The 19513-nt window shown below is 40.8% G+C and overlaps 1 protein-coding gene across 2 annotated transcripts in view; it reads right to left on the bottom strand.

Moving 5' to 3' along the window:
* Positions 1-287: 287 nt before the first annotated feature.
* Positions 288-19513, bottom strand: part of ctnna1 (catenin (cadherin-associated protein), alpha 1) — an 88855-nt gene continuing 69629 nt past the window's right edge. For both annotated transcript variants that reach the window (XM_042493563.1, XM_042493562.1), the window contains exons 16-18: positions 16900-17005; positions 3129-3263; positions 288-2168 (exon numbers count right to left, since the gene is read on the bottom strand). In XM_042493563.1, the coding sequence (XP_042349497.1) occupies positions 1878-2168; positions 3129-3263; positions 16900-17005 (532 nt within the window). In that variant the 3' untranslated portion in view covers positions 288-1877. The remainder of the gene's footprint in view (positions 2169-3128; positions 3264-16899; positions 17006-19513) is intronic.

A 19513-nucleotide genomic window follows, 5' to 3' on the forward strand; every position in this document is an offset into this window, starting at 1 on the left:
GTTACAAGCGCATGCTGTGCGAAGCCCTCGAGTCAGTAATGCAGACTGTATGGAAGGCATGTATACATAATATAATGCCTTAATTATGCACAGCAGCATAAACCCATGCTAAAACTCGTTTTACCTCCAAGAGCGAGGATGACTCTTCAGGGCCTCCACTCTCTGAGTACTAAACAGTATTACTGCAACACAAATCTGGTAAAATGGCAAAACAAAGCATATCAAGGAAAGTTTCACAGGAGGGGAGAAAAACTTAAAGTTGCAGAAAAGAAAGAAAGAGACTGGGGTTTTAGTTTTAATTGTTTATTAAGATATAAAGCAGGCACATGAATATAAGAAACGTGTGCACTAATAAGTCAGCTCTCAATAACAAAACAAAAATCCACAGCAAAGTAGTTTGATATCACTCAAATCCAAACTCAAATACAGCAAATGACAAACTGTCAAAATGCCTTTTTCTACGGTAAAAAAAAAAAATCCATCTGTCAGATAATCATACATGCCCATCCCGCTACAGTTCACAGATGTCAAATGAGCAAAACAAAGATTCAGCCCAAGACCAAAGCAGCAGGCTTTCAAAGCCTCACTGTGCACCGATGCACCACCATGCAGCAGGATACGATGTATGACTAGAAAACATCCCACGGTTGTTACCTGAAGTTAGAAGAAAAACAAAACTCTTTCCTGTTTAATTTTAAAGCTCCAACTCCTGGCAACTTGTTTTCTGTAAAGATTGTGCCTGACATAAAATCTTGATTAGTGTTCAAGCTTAAGGACAAGGAATATAAACAATAAGCAGGAGTTTGAAGAAATCCCCCTCATCTCCTCGCCTACCTCTAAGCTGTGCAGAGAAAAACGTATTGATCCCTCAATTTGGACACATTCTTAGATTGCGGAGGCGTTTGGTCTCATTGACAGTTAATGAAGCTTGGCGGCTTTGGAGAGTTAACGACACGGGGTCTACTCATTGTTTAGCCCACTGGGTTCTCGCAGACTCTGAGGAGCCGAGGCTTATTTACAAAGTTTGACTGAGACTGGGTGGATCATCTGTGGTGCCTTTAGTGTCGGATTAAGCGCATGTATCAGTTCTGCTGCAACACACAAGGCTGGAAAAAAAAAATCACCTTTGGTTTGCTGCATGATGTGAACATGAAAAAAACCATCAAGAAATAAAACTTGAGATGCTTAAATTATAAAGACATTTATCCAAATGTGGTAGAAATTTAGCACTGAAAATAGTGTTTTAGATCATTTTAAACTTAATTTGTAGTGGCATAACAAAGTCTGTATAAAATCAGAAAAAGGCAGGCACACATGGAAATACATCGACTTTGGTTCCTTAACCAAAACATATTTAAAATCTTACCAGTTAGCCCAGCACATCCGAATGAACTACAGTTATTGCTCAAGTTAAAATAAGGCAGACAGATTTTGCATAGTTGATATTTGCAGTATAGAAGGTATTTTGCCATAATCAAACATTGGAGTGGAAAACACCAGCGACCCAACTGTATTATTATAAAACTGGTTAGAATACAAAACAAAAGCCTCTTGGAATTAGTTCTTATAGTATCTATGAAATCCATTCCTCCCATACACATGAATAGGAAAAAAAAGGAAACACAAAAAAAAAATGCATTTGTCCAGTTGGTTTCCCCTTTAACTGCATTTTCCAGAGAAGAGACAGTTAATGCTACAGACTAATCTGAACTTATGGAATAGAAATGAGGCAGTGTAAGGAATATAATGGGTCAAACAAAGGTGGAACAAACACGATAAAACCTTTTCTGTTTGATAGAATGCTCTAGAAAGCTCTATCTATATATAAACTCATTGGTCATTATGTTGCGTTCTCTTTGAATCAAACGTATGGGAGTCTAGATGCTATCCATGGCTTTAAACTCACTCAGAGCCTGCACAGGGTTGACGTGCTTCTTCTGGGAGGACCTCTTGACCCTGTTGGTTTGACCGTCGTCTTGTTTCTCTCTCTTCACCAGAGGCTTCTTCTCTGGAGCTTTCATCCTCCAGGAGATAGCAGGCATGTTGAGGGCCTCCATGTTTTTGCTCTTCTGGTATTTAGTAGATGCGACGTATGAGGCTTTGACGGTGGACACCACGGTGTTCATCAGGTTCTTTGCGGCCTGGATGAGGGACATGGCGCTGTCCAGCTGGGTAAAGTGACAGGAGAGAACACCAGAGAAATGATTAGCCTTGTAAAATGGTGAAAGCAAAGCCTTTTTTTTCACGTTTTGAATTCAAGTCAAGTAAGAGTAAGATATCTCTGTCTTTTAATGTCTACCAGTACTGCAAGTTTTCCTGGGGAAAAGCCACACTCGAGTGTTTGTACAGACGAATTAACGACCTTTCAGAGTTTGTCTGGCATACAAACAGATGTGAGAAATTTGAGAATATGGAAAAAGGTCACACTAATTTAATCTCCACAGTTTAATAGCCTCAGAGACACTGGTGACACTTGACTGGAATTGTTGGAAGCATGGGCTCATTTCACCACACAGAAAGGAGGGAGGAATTCATTATTTCCCACAGACAGACACGACCTATTTTAATTAATTTGACTGGCCAATAAGTAGTTAAGTAACACTTAAAGGGTCTGTAAACATTGGCCTTTTACAGCCTTATCTTAAGTAGTAAAAAGGTTGGGAAACATTTGTGCTACATTAGTCCTTTTCCAGCAGAGAAAAAGCCATTATTTTTGCTATCTGTTTATTCGATATAAAATAAAAGCTGCAGATTACAGTGCAGAGAATGAATCATTAACTAATCACAACCAACAGCCAATGCCATTAAGTCTTAGTATTTTTAATTTATGTGGGCAACACCAGATGATAAAACTTTAGAAAGTAACCAATATATTCTATTGATTTAATTATTTTCAAGCTGGAGACTTCTTTGTAAATAAAAGCAATTCTGTGTACTTTCATTGTTTCTCGCCAAAATACATTGTGTGTATCCTGAAGGATTAAGAAAAAGAATGCATTCCCTCCTTCGCTTCACATGTTTACCCTGTTTTGTGAAACCTGCAATATTTGTCTTCTCGCTCTCCTCTTTTTTGGTACACTGCCGCTTTGATGAAGATTGTAAACTGTCAAAAATGATGTTGAACTTACCCCAGAGACAACCAGCTCTCCTCCCAGGTTCTGCACCTCGGCTTTGACTTTGCTGCAGATGTTGAGCTGGTGGCAATACAAGGCGATACGCTGCAGGTAGGCGAGCAGGTCCTGCTTACAGGTGGAGTCTGGGCACTGTGGGGGGGGAAGACAATGTGTCAAATATCGTGCACATCATTTTGTATCTAAGCACAAACAATGTTGGTGGTTATAACAGTACCTGCTTGCAGGTTGCACAATGAATCAATGTAGTCATTTGCAGGTACTACTCAATCTGAATATTGATGTGATTCTACAAGCGCAATGATCTCACACTTTATCAAGATGAGTTAGTAGCAGTGTGACAGGTAAGGTAGACACCCACATTAGGGACGTGCTCAGAGCCAAAATGACAAACACACGCCCACAACCTGGTAGATTGATAACTCATCTTCACAGGGTTAAGCACGATCAAGTCACACAGAATGCAAATTCTATTAGGAGGCAAACACGGCTGTCAATCAACTACTTTCAGGTGGTGTAATCATCTTGTGTGAAGTCTTATTGGAAACAAAAATACTTGATCTGAAGTGGAAACAGCAGCCCTGTTCGTAGATAAGAAGTTATTTTTTTTAAAGATTATTTTTCGAGTGGTTTCGCCATTAATGGTAGGACAGCTGCAGATAGACAGGAAAGGTGCAGGGGATGACACGCAGCAAAGGGCTGCAAGTCAGATGCAAACCTGGCCCACCGTGGAGGACTCGCCTATATGGGGTGCATACCAGGCTTGTGCAGTATCAAAGTACTACCGTATACCAGGGAATTTAGAAAAACCCGAAAGTATGTTTTTCAATACAGTCATTAATACAGGTGCTCCTCTTTCTATTGAACTCATTGTATGTTTTGCACAGCATGCACCATCAGAGCTCAGTGTCCAGTCTCTACACACCTAGAGGTGGAGGGATAAGTTACAGGACTGTAAACAGAGTTTTGGGGGTTTTTTTTAAACATCAAATTTAGTAAATAAAGGATTTATTTTGGTGATTGTTTTGTTTTGTTTCTGTCAAGATTGAATAAAGTGTGTTTTATGATGAGTAAACATGGCAATTATGCCTCATCAGCCTTCTGTAACCAAGAGGTGTACAGTTGCATTTCTCTCTTTAATACGGAAAATCAGAGTGAGAATATTACTTTTAACATTTTGTGGGTTTCTATTGTGTATTTATCAGTCTAAAAAGCTGAAAGTAACACCCCATACTTATACCGTCATATATTGTACATCGAGATAAAATCTTAGGTATGAAGGTACGAAATATTACATACCACGCAAGCCTAGCACACACCCGCTATCAGGTGAGCTAGAGATAACCCCATAATATTTTCAAAATTTAACAAATTAATTACATCAGTAATCTTTGTACTTTTGAGAAACAGGTCTGAGAATCCTCCATCCAAGCAATATAAACAATGACTCGGTGTAAAGGTGCCAATAAACCACTCAGGGTTACAGAAGCACTAAAACATGCTTAATTCTCAAAGGAAACATGCAGTAGAGGAGGGGAAGCTTAAAATTTCAGGCAAAACAGCTACAATACAGCAGGTTTAGTACCAAGCTGAAAAAGCTTCTTATTCTTGTTTCCAAAAAGGCATTACAATATTGTCAAACGTCAGCTAGGAACACAAAGCAAAATACATTGGAGCCATAAAAAAATCCATCAACTTCAAGAAATCCAATAAATTATCATAAAACCCACTTGAAAGTGGCAGTATGGGAAGAGCTCCACAAATGCATGTCATTTAGCATTGGCAATCTTTTTGAATTATTTCATCTCATCATAATTACAGTCGGGTTCTACCTTGAAAAACCATTTCCAATCTCTTTCCTAGTTTGCTAAACAAGTCCCCTGCCAGCATAGTAATTAGGCCATAGTACTCTTGTTAGCTGCTCATCAAGTAAGAGATGTAAACACCCTGATGGGGCTCTGACGCTTTACATCAGATTGTAGATCTCCACAGAGCGACCTGACATACTAACGGTTTGTCAGCAATGATCATGACATGGTGAGACGGTCTCTTTTACAGATAGTCAGTGCCTGGCAGCTTCACACATCCTCTACTAAACTAACTCTACCTGTGGAAAGCATCAGTGTGACCATGAGAGTGAGCAAGCCAAGAGAAAATACTGGCTGAAACACCAGCGTTTGCAGGTGCTTGGCAGTCTGAAGGAGGAGTCCTTTGGCAGCTGTTAATTCTGAGTGCAGGGAAAAGGTGAAAGGGAGGTAATAGCAGCCAATCTTTTAATTGATGGAATCTCTGCAGGAAAGAGTTGGTGAGGTCAGTGCTGACAAGCAGAAGTGTGGAAGAGTGTTTGCATGTGTCTAGACAAATTGAAGAGGCATTTCGTCTGGCTGTAAGTGAGCGAATGACACAGAGAGTCGAAATCTCTCAACAATGACGATTTACACTATTAAAGAGCACTAAATCCACAAAGGGTGAGGAGTAGAACTGCCTGAAAGTTGAAGATTCGAATCATCAGTCAGAGACCCCTCAAGCGAGCAGTCATTGTTTTTTTTTTTTGTTTCTTTGTTTTTTGTCAGTAAGCATTTGGGTTGTGATAATACTAGAATTTCTAACTCGATACCAAAAATACTTGATACTCGATACCATTTTCTATACCACAGGGGGAAAAAAAATGACAAAAAAATTAGGAGGCGGAATTTTTTATACAAAGTTAAGAACAACACAAACAACACCACCAATGACAATATTTTTAAGCTGCCATAGGTAGTGCAAAAGGAAAAAAAACAAGGCTACTTCACTAAAGCTCTGTTTGTTTTATTGTTTATTCTGGGGACTTGGCACCATATTTTCGTTGCTGATCAAATGCAATTGGTAGGGTAGGCTGTGAGTGTTTTCTGTATAATTGCAATCGACTTCTCGCAGCTTCAATCTGGGACTGTAAGAGAAACTTTTCAGACACAAATAATTTTGTTAACTTGTTAAATGAACACTGCTGATTAGCGTTACTGAATGGAACAGCTGATAACATTGGCTGCCTGGCTCGCACATTAACGTTAGTCATTTTATTATAAGCCATTAGCCGCTAGCTTAACAACAGCATAAAAGACAGCAATTGTGTTTGTCGGCTAATGGCTATTAATAAAACAGCTAAACCTAATGTGTACAACCTGTCAGGTTAACATTTATGATAATTGTTTAATAATTTAACGATGTTTAACTTTACTAGCCTCTCGAAATTCCTCATAAAGACTTGGCGTCAGCTGGCAACAAAGTTGAGCTGACACCGTTGTGGACGACAGTTAACACATTTAGTTGCTAGTCAAGGGAGGGGTTGTGTGCCTACAGCAGCGATGCTGTGTGTGTATCTGTGTTTCAAAGGAGGCGGAGAAGGCACTGTTGGTATCGATACTGTTGCAAATGAGTACTGTCTCCCAAAACATATTTTAGCTTGGATTGGTGAATTTACAGCTCACAGCAACTTAATACGATACTTTCTCTGGCTTTTGTTTGATCTGTAGTGTTTGCAAAAATGCTGTTGTAAATTCCAGGTCCATTGTTAGTATGCATTAGCTCAGAGGGCTATCTTGCCTTGTTTATTATATTATATAAATGTCGCTGTCACCATAAATGTCCTGCCATACGCTATTTAACCTATATCTATGTGGGGAAAAAAGGAATAAATCGAAAAATATTCCTATTAAATAGCCAAATCTTATTTGACTGTCATAATTTAGAGTCGGGTACAGTCCAAGTGAGGAAACCCCTTTTCTCATTTCTCTATGCAAAGAGGAAACATCTCTGGTATCAAGATTTTTTGACACTTCAAAAGAGTAGGACTTATGATGCGTCTAATCCTGCTGAGAACGTCAGCATCCCTGGTGGGAGTGCAGAGCGCTCCGCTGAATACAGTGCACTTACTCCCAGATATACAGCCATGCATGCATGCATTCAAACACCGCCACAGCCAGCACAACTGTGCTCCGCCATACACATCGTAAATTACAGCAAAGGGGGGGCCTTACAGTTATGTCTCTCCCTATTGAGAGCTCTGTAGATGCTCTGTGACAATATTAATAAAATTGTCTTCACTGTCACAACCATCCACTCCTGATTAATACAAGGATGGGCTAAGTAGAGAGGAGGAAAATCTGAGTTGACATTCTATTAAAGAAAGGTATGCAGGAGGAGATGAGGGGAAAGAGAGCTGGAGGGGATGAGCATCATACATGGCTGAGAGACTGGAGAAAATGGAAGAGGGAGGAAGGTTAAAAAAAGAGGAAAGAACCAGGGAAAAATAAGTAGTTGTAGAAAAGATGAGGATGTAGAGTGAGCCAGAGGGGGAACAGTATGGAGGAGTAAATAAGGGGGAGAAATCCAACTGGGGAAACGGGACGTAGACAGGAGGATTCAACTGTAGTTGGGCGGGGGGTTTAAGTAAGTAAGAGAAAGAGCGTGTGTCTGTGTGTGTGTGTGCGCACGCACACACAAACAGACACACACACACACACACACACACACACACACACACACACACACACATGCAATGGCACAGACCTGGGATGAGGCTGAATGCAGCAGCCATGCTAATGAGGGCTTGGGGAAGTATTCAGACGGCTGAGAGCAGGGCACTGTGAAAGCATCACTTGTGCTCATACTCAGCTCAGCTGCTGGCTTCACTCAGCACTCAGGAAACTCTGCAAGGCTGCTCTGAGTGTGACATGTGAATACAGAAGTTGCACAGAGAAGAGACAAGAACACCTTGGATTGTTTTGCTAATGCAAATATAAGCACTGTGAGTGTGATTAACTCGGCTGATATTTACAAGCTGATCACTGTTTCAGGGGCTGAAGTACCTCACTGACTGCCTGCACTGTGCTGTGCTGTTTCAATGTTTCCAAAAAGCAGACGAATCAGGTGGTAAATATTTCACAAAGACCTTTTTTAATCTTTCTGCTTTTATACTTAATGGTATGTGTAATTATTAGAGCAAATAACAAATGGGGCATATATTGTAGTTGTATTTGTTCAGGATCATCACTATTGTTTCCACTAATACCTATGTCTACCAACATGCAGCAGGTTGTGTTCTGGTTCCAGTTCCTGCATATAATTTTGAACCGGCCCCCTTTGTTTTTTTAATAAAAAGGTCCCAGCCCCCCAGAGGCAATGGAGAACGTGTTTGGGACAGAGATCTTCCTCAGGATGACAGTAGCAGTAAACTAACTATTGTTGTGTCAGAGGACCTGCCCCCCTCTAGTACCCCACCTGCGTTGTTAGTGATGACTCCATGTTTAAATCGGCATTATGCAAGTCAGTTAACGTCAGCTATGAGCAGCCTGTGACTTACAAGGTTGCACTGCATTGCATTTGTATTTGTATTAACTTGTATGAATGTGTCTTTGCTTTATGCTGCCTCTTGGCCAGGTCGTCATTGTAAATGAGAATTGGTTCTCAATTGACTCACCTGGTAAAATAAAGGAAAAATAAAATAAAAAAATTGTTCTGATGCACTTTATTCAGTAAAAGTGAGTATTGGATAAAGGTAGATTATAACTTGTGCTTGTTCTTGTGTTGTGCTCGATGTAATCTAGCAAAATGTAGTTTTAGGAGAGAGACTTTAATTACAGTTGTTTAGGGAAAGAAATGTGTTAATGTTTTGACAGCAATACAAAAAAGATATTAGAGAGGGAATTATAAAAAGTAAAAGTAAAAAGAGTAAAAAGCCTTTGAAGTAGTTATTTTAAAGAAAAGTTTTTATCTGTAAGGTTAAAGTAAAGGTTATTTCAGAAATCTGTTTGATGGAATTAGTGTTCATTCAAAGCTAGTGTCATGAAGAGCTAATTACTTTAAAATCGTTCAGTTATTGTTTTTTTTTTTAATTCATTAATTTTTATATTTTGCAGATTTCTCAGTTACCATGGCACAAAAGGAGGAATAAATAACAACAAAAATTATATATTATTTATAATTAAATAAACAACAATATAAAATCACCAGGATCAGCCATCGGCCACATTGTCATTTTAAACATCGGTATTAACCCAGAATTTCTAAAACTGGTCCATCCCTACTGTTTACTTCTGTTGTGCATTGTCCAACACTGATGACACATCCTTATTTGGAAGGTTCTGCTTAAAACTGGTGGAAACACAGACTGGTTCTCTAAATAGCACATAGCAAGTTTTCAGGAATCCTGAACAGAACCACTTTTAAGAATCAGACATAATTTGGTGGAAAAAGGGGGTATGAGTGATGCTCTCCTCTAACAGTGACTTCAACCATTAGAGTCCAGTATTTTACTTTATTTGTTTGTCTTCTCTGAGTGCTGCTATAAAGTGTTCATCAAGTCTGATGATATGGCCTCTTCCCTTCCCACATGCTGTGTGTCCAGTTACGGTCTGGGACTGTTAACCTTGCTTGGTCAGCTACTATTGAGAGATAGCAAAGCAGAGAGACGGGCACTAGAGACCTCATCACAGGACTGTGGATATATATTTTTCAAGGCAAACTAATAGAAAAGGTGAGTCACCATCTTTCAAAAAGGAGCCGGGACTACAGGTAGAAATGTCAGTGATTCTTCTGGAGTTGCCCTTGTCTCTTCACTGCTGGCTTTAAGTGTCTTCTCAGAAAAATACCAGTGAAACATCAAAGTTGGGTCGGAGGCTAGTAGATCATTATTCTAATTTGCTAATTGAATCTCTTAGGCAACAATGCCTTACAAGACTTTTAATACATTACATATTCATGAGGGTTTCACTTCATAAGTGTGTGTGTGTAGCTCTTACTTTATTTTGCATTCCTTAGCATTTAAGCTATTGCTCTAGAGAAGGTTCAGAGCACAGTGTAAACCAAAGTGAGAAAGATCTTTTTTCCCTTTAACAACGCACAGCCCACGAAATAAGAAAAGGAAATGAGGCAATAACAGTGACAGAGCAGGATGTTGAACCAAAGGATTTCACTGTGCTATTGGGTAATGTTCATGATATAAATGATGATCAGTAAGGTCAGGTCCCATCATTGGAAATGCCATGCAGTTCCACTGAATTCCATTATACTGAGGCAGAGCCACTATGCTGCTGCCGCCCAGCACTGACCTTTCAGGACGCATCACCCAGAGGAAATGCCAATTTCCAATATTTACTGACAAGGCAGCATTCTAATGTGCAACTTCCAGCAACCTGTTGGGGGGGTGCCACAGGGCCGTGAGCGCAGCGCCATTTTTTGATATGTTTTGTTTTTCAGTCGCTTCCTGTCATGAGAAAATTGATACTCCCACTGTTCTCAGATCCCAGTGGGGTGATTTTGACTGTTTTTTCTCATTAAGGGAGTATTTGCCTGTTGCTTTATCCTCTAGACTTTGGCCTGGTTATTTAAGAGCCAGAGACAGTACAGCAAAACAGCTAAAAAGAATATGATTTTACTTCCAAAAGAATACAGATGGTTATACCACAACCCTATAAATCACCCCATATCATAACGTACTGACAGCCCAATTTGTTCTCCTGCCACAGTTGAAAGACAAGCTCAAACACAGAAACCTTCATTCAGCCAAGCTTCACTGTGTGGTGTTGTGGCTGGATTTTCATAGCTCAAAGGGAAGGAAACAAATCCCAAACCTTAGATCAGCCAACACGTTTCAGCATGTGGCTTTATTGCTGTGACATACAAAACATTTAGCAGCAGGGAGGGGGAGAAAAATATGACATTTGTGTGCTTGTGTGTGTGCGGTAGAGGGCTGTGGATAACTAGCTGTGCCTAACCTGAGAAAGGACCTTCGGGAGAAGAAGCCACCGGGAACCTTTATCTGCCATTACACCTCAAAACTGCTACAGGGCTGCAGGCATGCAGAGATATATACAGTATATATGCTCCACTGTGCTCACTGCCATGGGGGAAAATAGTGTGACAGAGATCCACGGAAAAGTTAGGAGATACAGGAACCAAAGCCCTGGTAAAAACATTTTGTACTTTAGGCAGAAACTCAAATAGAAGATGTGGCAACACAGGGATAGGAAATGATCGATTCCAAGCTTAAATTTTAAGATGAATGCACTGTAATATAATTTTTTAAAACATATAAACATAACTAAAATCTAAAAAAAAAAAGTGGCGGTGAATACAAAATTGAGGCGGGATGAGATAACTTCAGAAGTATAGAGGAAAGTGAATTTTTTGAAAATCCTGCACCAAAAAATGTAAGAGTTTTACTGCGGGATAAAACCTTGAACAGAGCAGATGTCCTTTTTACAAGAAGACCTCTGATGAAGTTGGGAATGCTGGTGCTTTCTGTGTGCGCAGCCTAGTTAATGAGCTTTGCAGTTATTCTGATGTACATTAGATTTTGTCTGTCTGGTGCTGATTCTGTTGCTGCTGATGGCTAAATATAAATCTGCCATGGACTACCAATATCAATCAGGATCCATTTCAAACATAATGATGATAGCCAGATCTCCTCTCCTCACTGCATCTGCTAAAAAGATGCTCCATATTTGCGTGGGGCCAATTCAATCACACTGGCACTCTGGGAATGTTAATGTGACACTGAGGCAGACAGAGAGTCTGGGTATGACAGGAGAAAATCAAGCTGGGGGCAAGCCAAAAAGGCAGACTTTAGAGGTAGCCACAGGGACCAATTAAATGGCCCTCATCATTTTTTAATGTTCATGCTGCACCTGTCAGTCCGGCATTTCACTGTAGTGCTTGTAAGCAAAACAGATAACTTAACACGGCTGCTACCGAATAGGTAAGTACCAACAGGCATGTTAAAACATTTATACATTAACATTTTACATTTTGACATTCACACTTTGACTTTTTTTTTGGCCTGAAGGGTCCTTTACTACATTTTGGCTCACTTGATACCAGACTGCCCCAAAACCTCTGATTTAAAATTGCAGGTTGAAAGTCAAAGACTGTACCTAAGGGTTCAAAAAAAAAAAAAAAAAAAAAAAAAAAAAACATTCAACAGCTTTACACTATTTTGGCTGTCCAAATCAAAGCCATTTAACCATCTGGTGTAGCCAAAAGTGATTTACCAATGCGAATATTTGAAACAGTTTAAATAATTTAAATTTTCCACAGTATCGATAAAGCAGTACAAGAATTTTTTTCCCTTGTGGTATCTAAAATGGTACTGAATGAAGATATATATTTCAAGGTACTGCATCAGAGTAAGAAATTCCATGATCTTGACGACACTACAGTCAATACAGCATTTGGTCCTTTCAAATTATTATCCACCTGTGGGAGCTCTTTGTTGCAAAAGGTGGCTCTTTCAAGCCCAAACCCTTTTCATCTAGCTTTCAGGATTGACAAAAAGCATTAAGATACTGAATTACCATGGTTAAATGCCTTTTAAAACAATCAATTGGGAGTTGATACATTTTCTCAACCAGCAAATAAGGTGGGCTTCCCTTGGTTGGGCTGAACTGCAGTTGGCTGAGGGCTGACCCTTGAACTGCTGAGCTGAGAATTTGTGGGCTCTCTGGGTGATTTTGCTCCTCCACTGCAGTAGGTAATTTACAACCCTGTCTGCTGTAAAGCGTCTAGGGCCAGAGCCGGGATTAGACTGTGACCAGCAACAGAGCCCATGGATCACCATAAATCTCCACTGATTGAATGCAAATTGGAAAAGTACACTATGTATGTCAGTATACATCATGAGAATAAAGCTCGCACAACAAACACACACACACAGCAAGCACATGCCCATTCTCTAAATATGCAAGCCTTATTTTATGTGCACATGTTGGTATGTGTACATGCGAGTGTTTATGTGGTGAGCAGGCAAGCAGCAGAAATTTATGGGCTACATAGTGGCTAACACATTTGCATTATAAATCTCAATTACATAGCATTATTTGTTTACCAGCCTGCTCAGATGGAATTCTCATAAGGTGCCCTGCAGAGGAGGGTCATAAATTCTTAATAAACTGCAGTGCAGACCTTTGTACGGCACTGACCTAAATCCTGCAGCTCATCTCTGCACTACACTCATTTCTTGAAACTTTAATGAGGCTCTATTACACATATTTAACTGTTTTGCAGAAAACCCAAACTAGACCATGTCCACCTAAACATCTCAGTGGAGCACAATATGCACGTAAGAAAACACGCCGTGACGCGGACTTGTGAAGGAAAATGTGTGATAAGATGCTGTGCTATCTGTCTGGGACCATCTGCTGATGTGTTTTATATGAGGAGTAAACCCTCATAGGCCCTCCAGGCCAGAGGCACAGAGCACAAGTGATTAATATGCCTAGGTTAATGAGCAGTCCCAGCTTTGCCTTAGCTCCTCTGACTCTGTCAGTATGTGTGCATCTTGGTGGTGATTCACTTTACTATTGCTGCTGGAGTATGTAGACCATCCAACATGCCATGCCTTTGCTGTAAGTGGGCCTGTGGCATCTCCTGCTTTGCTAGAGATATGGCCCTAAATATAAACTGCCAGCGTAAATAAATAAATCTGAAAAAACTGCCACCTGGCAATTATACTGCTAATTAAAAGGCGAAGCACTCTTAATGGATTCATCTCTCAGGAGGGATGCTCCTCTCTCCATTCAAATGCACCCCCTACTTATTTCCACCACTGCTATCTCTCCATCATTCTCCTCCCCACTCCGTGTCCATCCCTGGGAGCCGTGGCTCATGTGTTACGGGTGAGTGTCGCCTGGTCTGCTAGTGTTTTGGTCTCTGCTGAGAGAGAAAGGCTAAGAGGGACAGCTGGATGGGTTCAGAGGCTGGAGGGGTCCTCACTCTTGGCAAAGACTTCTGTTCCAACAGCCAAAGCTCTTCATTTATTCATACTTTGAGTGCTTCAAACCCCAAAATCCCCTAATAGTGCAAACACATACACACAAACATACATATACACAGAGGACTGGATAAAGAAACGAGTACCTACAAATAGTTGATGATGGGTGAACGAAACAGTCGCACAAATCTAACACATCCATACACATGTGCATCTCAGAGAGGCAGGCCAGTCAACAGACGTGTTCATATGTAGGCATACACACACACACACACACACACACACACACACACACAAATACGCACACTCACACACCTGCACGGTTGCCCATCTGTTTTCTTTGGGGGATAACACTGTTTTCATTAAAGTGAATAAGCATCTTCAAAAGCGGCAGTGAGGCATAAAAAAGTCACTTTCCAGAACAGCTTATTCCCTGTTCAGATGATTCGGATGCAATTAGGTCAGAACAGATAAGAATTTTACTTTGTGATAGACATGGGCCTGGTATATTAAGGATCTGAGGTCACCTTAAATAAAATATCAGACGTGCAGGGTTTTTGGAGGCCAGCAGCTCATTATGTCAGACTATAAGGGGGAGATCTACATGCAGATGTTTCCAGTATGTGTTGGCATAATTGAAACACCTTGTCCTGCATCAATAGAAAAAAAGTACTCTAATATCCCCTTTGAATGCAAGAACAGTTTAAAAAGTGTTTTATAAGCAAGAGCTTTTTGTATAAACATAAGTACATCTGGAATGTGCAGCAGCCCCAACGGATCTCTGCTAAAGGCCCACACAACCAGTAGAAAGAAGCTATGATGTGACATCTTCACTTATTAAACTGCCTTGTGTAGGGAAACCTGGATTGTGTAGAAATTAATATTTAATTCTGGTGCTATTAAACAGATTTGTTATTGACCAGTGCATGGCTTTAAAATCCTTGTAAGTTAGCCATGAAACATTCAACCTGTAAAAGCCCATGACTTAACAACGAAGCTTTATGATGTTTCAACATTTTGTCAAAAAAAAAAAAACTCAGTAGAGATGTCAACAAAACCTGAGCAAGAGGCTGATGATGCCTCCAGTGTTACCAAAACAAAAATCTTGCGGAAAACATCTAAAACCAGTGTGTGTCTTCTTGGTTAGAAATAGAAAAAATCCAGCAGCTGCTGCATCTAAACCACAGAGGGAACCGATGCCTTCACGGGAGAAGACCTCAATCTGACAGCCATGTCTTGTTGCAAACATCACAACTAAACTCTTCCATGATTTAACAACAAAATGTATACATATTGCAGACACCGAGGCTATAAGTCTCTGCCTAAGAGATGGCAAATGAATAAGTTGGGGAATAAATCACGCAGAGCGTCTCCCTGAGGAGTGGTACAGTGCAAGTATTTAAGTGAAATATGAGGCCATGGATAATTGAATGTGTGTTTCCCAATGTCAAGGACCATAGTCTCTGGGGTAAAGGAGAGATGTAGAGGGATGATGGAATCGGGAATTGGGGAGTGGGAGATGAAGAGTAAAGGAGAGAGTGTTGGATCCTGAAGGAAATTGGCATAGATGGTAAGGGGCGTCTCATGAATAACAGAAATCATAGCAGTTGTTACCGTCTGAGGGGCTCTGCTGTGTGAGCAATGTGCAAATGAGTCAAAAAATTAAATTAAATAAAACAAGTGTAAAAATTAATTTTGGTTAGTTTCTGTTTGCTGTTTTGTAAACATCTCCAAAAGTAAGCACAAGAAAAGTTTGCCTTCTATTCTGAGTCTTTAGATGTGGCTTACACACAGTGCTGTTAAGGACAACATTTACAAACAAAGAGAAGGGGTGTCAAGATGCAATCAGTATGAAAGCTTTGCTTTTTTCAAACTCAACCCAAGCACAAAGGCACGCAGCAATGTCAGTTCCTTCAGCAACACTGGAGCGCAGAGCAAGTTGTGCATTTGGGTAATGAAAAACTTTACTCAGCTCTTCACATGGTGTCAACTTGTGTAATGGAGTCAGACCATCATGACTTAATAGATGGTAAATGTAACTTCTGAGGCAAATCAGTGACTGTACCACAAGTAAAATACACGCACCCCTTATTGATTAATAAAGTAATACTTGTGCTAAAAAGAGTAGGATAAGTGACATATGTGCCCTTGACTTCTAACACAGAAATTACATGTAGGTCTGATATTATGGGCACATTCTGAGATTGTGCTTCACCAAAACACAAGAGGGAAGTAATGTTAAAATCATACTGACGCAGAGTTTAAGGAGGAAATGACTTAATTTGTAGCTCTGCATTTAACAACATCTTTCATGTATTCCCACCTGCCTGAAACATGTCATTTTGCAATTAGAGATGAACAGTGTGAAAATCCCATGATTATAGCAACTAAAATTATACAGATTACAAGTATTATTGCAGAATTGTGAAATGTGTTGAAAAAGTACTGATGCACACGCTCAAAGTGTTATTTTAAATGAGTTCAAAAGCAGCCTGTATTTGAAACGATTGTGTCAGTGTCACTGGAAATGAGGACAAGGGACCAGCAGCATCACCGGGCTTGCCTGCTGCATGCCCACTCTGTAAACAATCAGGCAGGGATGTCTCTGCGCTACAGTCACTGCCTTCCACCATGTTTTCAGTGATGCAAAACAAACCCATGCTGCATGGTGCGCCTAATGTTGGGCAGTTTTACCATGACTTTTAAAGTCCGGTGATCAAACACAGTTTTAATGATAATTAAAATTTGGTCTATTGTGAAACAGGTCCCTGTTTCATCCCTATATGTAATTCACATGGCATTAGCATTACCTCAAAAAACCTGTGCCACTTTTTCTACACAAACAAATGGGTAAACTTATTTTATTTGTTCTTTGTGTTGCTGTACTTGTTGCTAATTTATTGTCCTCTGACAGTATTGATGTGGTACAATACCTTTCTAATTATAAATCGGGCTCGGGAGCACAAAAGGTGTAGTCTACATCGAACCCTTTGGGATGGAGGTTCATTAATGACTTACATTGTCGGCGATGGTGCGGCCCAGCTTGTCCATTCGTGACCCTGCCTCTGCAATCTTCTTGGCAGCGCTGATGACATCAGACGTATTCTTCAGTGGCCCTTTCCCCCTGGGGAGAAAAAGTGGAAAGATCAGTCACTGTTTCTGATCTGCTGCAGCCTCATTCAATATGCAGGAGGAGCATCTCGGTCATGAAGCGGCTGTTTGTTTTGGAAGGTTGTTTTTTTCGGTCAGACGCAAGTATGGATAGAGAAGCATGACTAATGGGAACAGTTCAGGGAAACGTCACAGAAATACATGTGTATGCTGGTGCACGGATGATGCCACACACACAAAACACTAACAGCCTGGCACCATATTGTTCAGTCAGAGCTGAGCACATTTTATAACCCATTAAATGCAGAGGGGCGGCATTCTCTCACAGGGATGTCCTATAAGAATGAGACCATGCTGCTGTACTATCACACTCTTTTGTAGCACCATTACCTCACTTACAAAACTGTGTGTTCAACATTTTTTCCTGTAATTTAAGCATATGGTAGAAAAAATATATAACATATAAGATATGCTGTGCTCTAAAAATACTAGAACTGTTCAGGAAACCCCAGATTCACGAGGCCATCGTGTTATGGTGGTCACCAGTGCCATATGTTTTCTATCGCAACAGAAATACTCAGTTCAATCTACTTGGCCCATTTTATTCAAGCAGCTTTAGAGGGTTTATTTGAAGGCTAAGACGCAAATGCGACTGGTTTCGTGTCTGATGGCAGAGTAATGTCGGTTGCCCTCAAACACGCTACACACACACACACACACACCAGCTCGTCGTTTGCATGTTCATCCAAGTATGGGACAAAGATGGAGAGCCAAGGGGGAAAAAAAGGAGATAATTGAGAGAACAATTCAATTGTTTGGTCACTGTCCTAATGTTAAACACCCATCCTTGACCCTTCTCGAGTCAAACGAAGCCTGTCCCAACACAGGTCAGTCCAGCCCTGACCTGACCCACTGTAAAGCTTGTCAGCCATTTGCGGGGTTTTTTTTCCTGCCCCCACAAGGGACTCTGGGACACAGTTGGCAAGAGGCACAAATTGGATTCAAAGCTGCTCTCTCCAGGCTAAAAAATGAGCCATCCAACCCAGAACAGATGGAATTTTGTGTTCTGTTCTCTCGCTTCCTCTTCCCTCCCCTCCCATCTCCAACCCTTCCCCTCTCTTGCTCTCCCTCTGCTGCTCTGCTGTAAAGCAAGTCAGGGTCCTCGTGGAAGAGGCCACGTGTCACAGCACAGACTGGAAGCTCCCCGGGGACCAGTCAACCCCTGGGGACAGAGCTGGAGGCATTGTGATGGGTTTGGGAGGGAAAAAAGCCTACATGGAGTGCGTTTAATAGAGTGTTGCTAGTATAATGTTGTAGTTTGCCTCAATAAAAAACATCACATCACATTGCATAAATACAGCAACCACTGATTTTGCCCTAACCACTTATTTCCTGCCTAAAAATATCCTTTGCTTTAGCCCCGAGAAAAAAGGGCCAGCTGCTAAATTTCTTCACCTCTGCCTGGGTGGCCGAGTGAGGGAAAGGCACAAAGAGGCCACGGAGGTAGACAACAGAGGAGGACACCCTTTAAAGATTTCCGCAGTGGATTACATGGAGAAAAAAACTGGGGGCTTCAGATCTGCTGACAGTCGCAGTGCTCCAGATGGGTGTACGCCACATCGGGCCGAGCACTCCAAAGCACAGAATGCTCTAAGACAGGTGGCGTCCAAATATGTCGCATGTTTCCAAGCCACACATGCCTTATTCATGAGTGCCGCCGCACAGCCATAAGGTACACGGGAGTCGAAAAGAATCTCTCTAACTCGCCACAGATTTGTCAGGAGAGAGGTCCAGAACAATTACCTCATACAGCATTAACCTTGGCAGGGGTTTGTGCCAGCTCAAGGTTAAGGGGGCAATCATTTGGGCCCGGCTAAATTAGCCAGCCACTGACCTTGCATGTGCTACTGCCACATGCATGAGTCAAGGCATAATGTGAAGATATATATTCAGCCTGACAAACTTCCACGTGTGTTCTGGCAGACACTCACACTGGCATGGCCAGACTGCAAATCCCAATTCTCAGAGTGCCAAATAAGAAAAGTCACAATACTGTTTGCCATTAAATTAGCAGCATAACTGCACTATAAACAACACAAACACCATTCCCACATATTTATTGTATTTTCTCACTATTTCCAATGGCTATCACTGGGCATCGAGTAGGCATTATAATGAACAGCTTTGAATTCTGGCCATACTGACCATTACTGAGGTCAAAACATTAAAGTTTGACCCAAAATACTTTGTAAATTCAAAACTTGGCAACCCTGGATAAATATTACTCAACAATATTGATTTTTAAGGTATTAAAAACCTGAGCTAAGAATTATGCTTTCTTTAGAATTCTATTATCATATGTCTTTAATGAATGATGCAAACTTTTAGAAAACAAATAAAGTAACTGTTAGTTGGGTTTTGGACTCACCTCTTTGTGGGAAATCAGAGGAACTACGCAAATAATACTATAAGCCTGTGACAGTGCATAGGTGCAGTTTCTTGGTCACAGTGACGCAGGTTA

This window comes from Plectropomus leopardus, chromosome 9 (assembly GCF_008729295.1).
Source record: "Plectropomus leopardus isolate mb chromosome 9, YSFRI_Pleo_2.0, whole genome shotgun sequence".
Classification (NCBI taxonomy): domain Eukaryota; kingdom Metazoa; phylum Chordata; class Actinopteri; order Perciformes; family Serranidae; genus Plectropomus; species Plectropomus leopardus.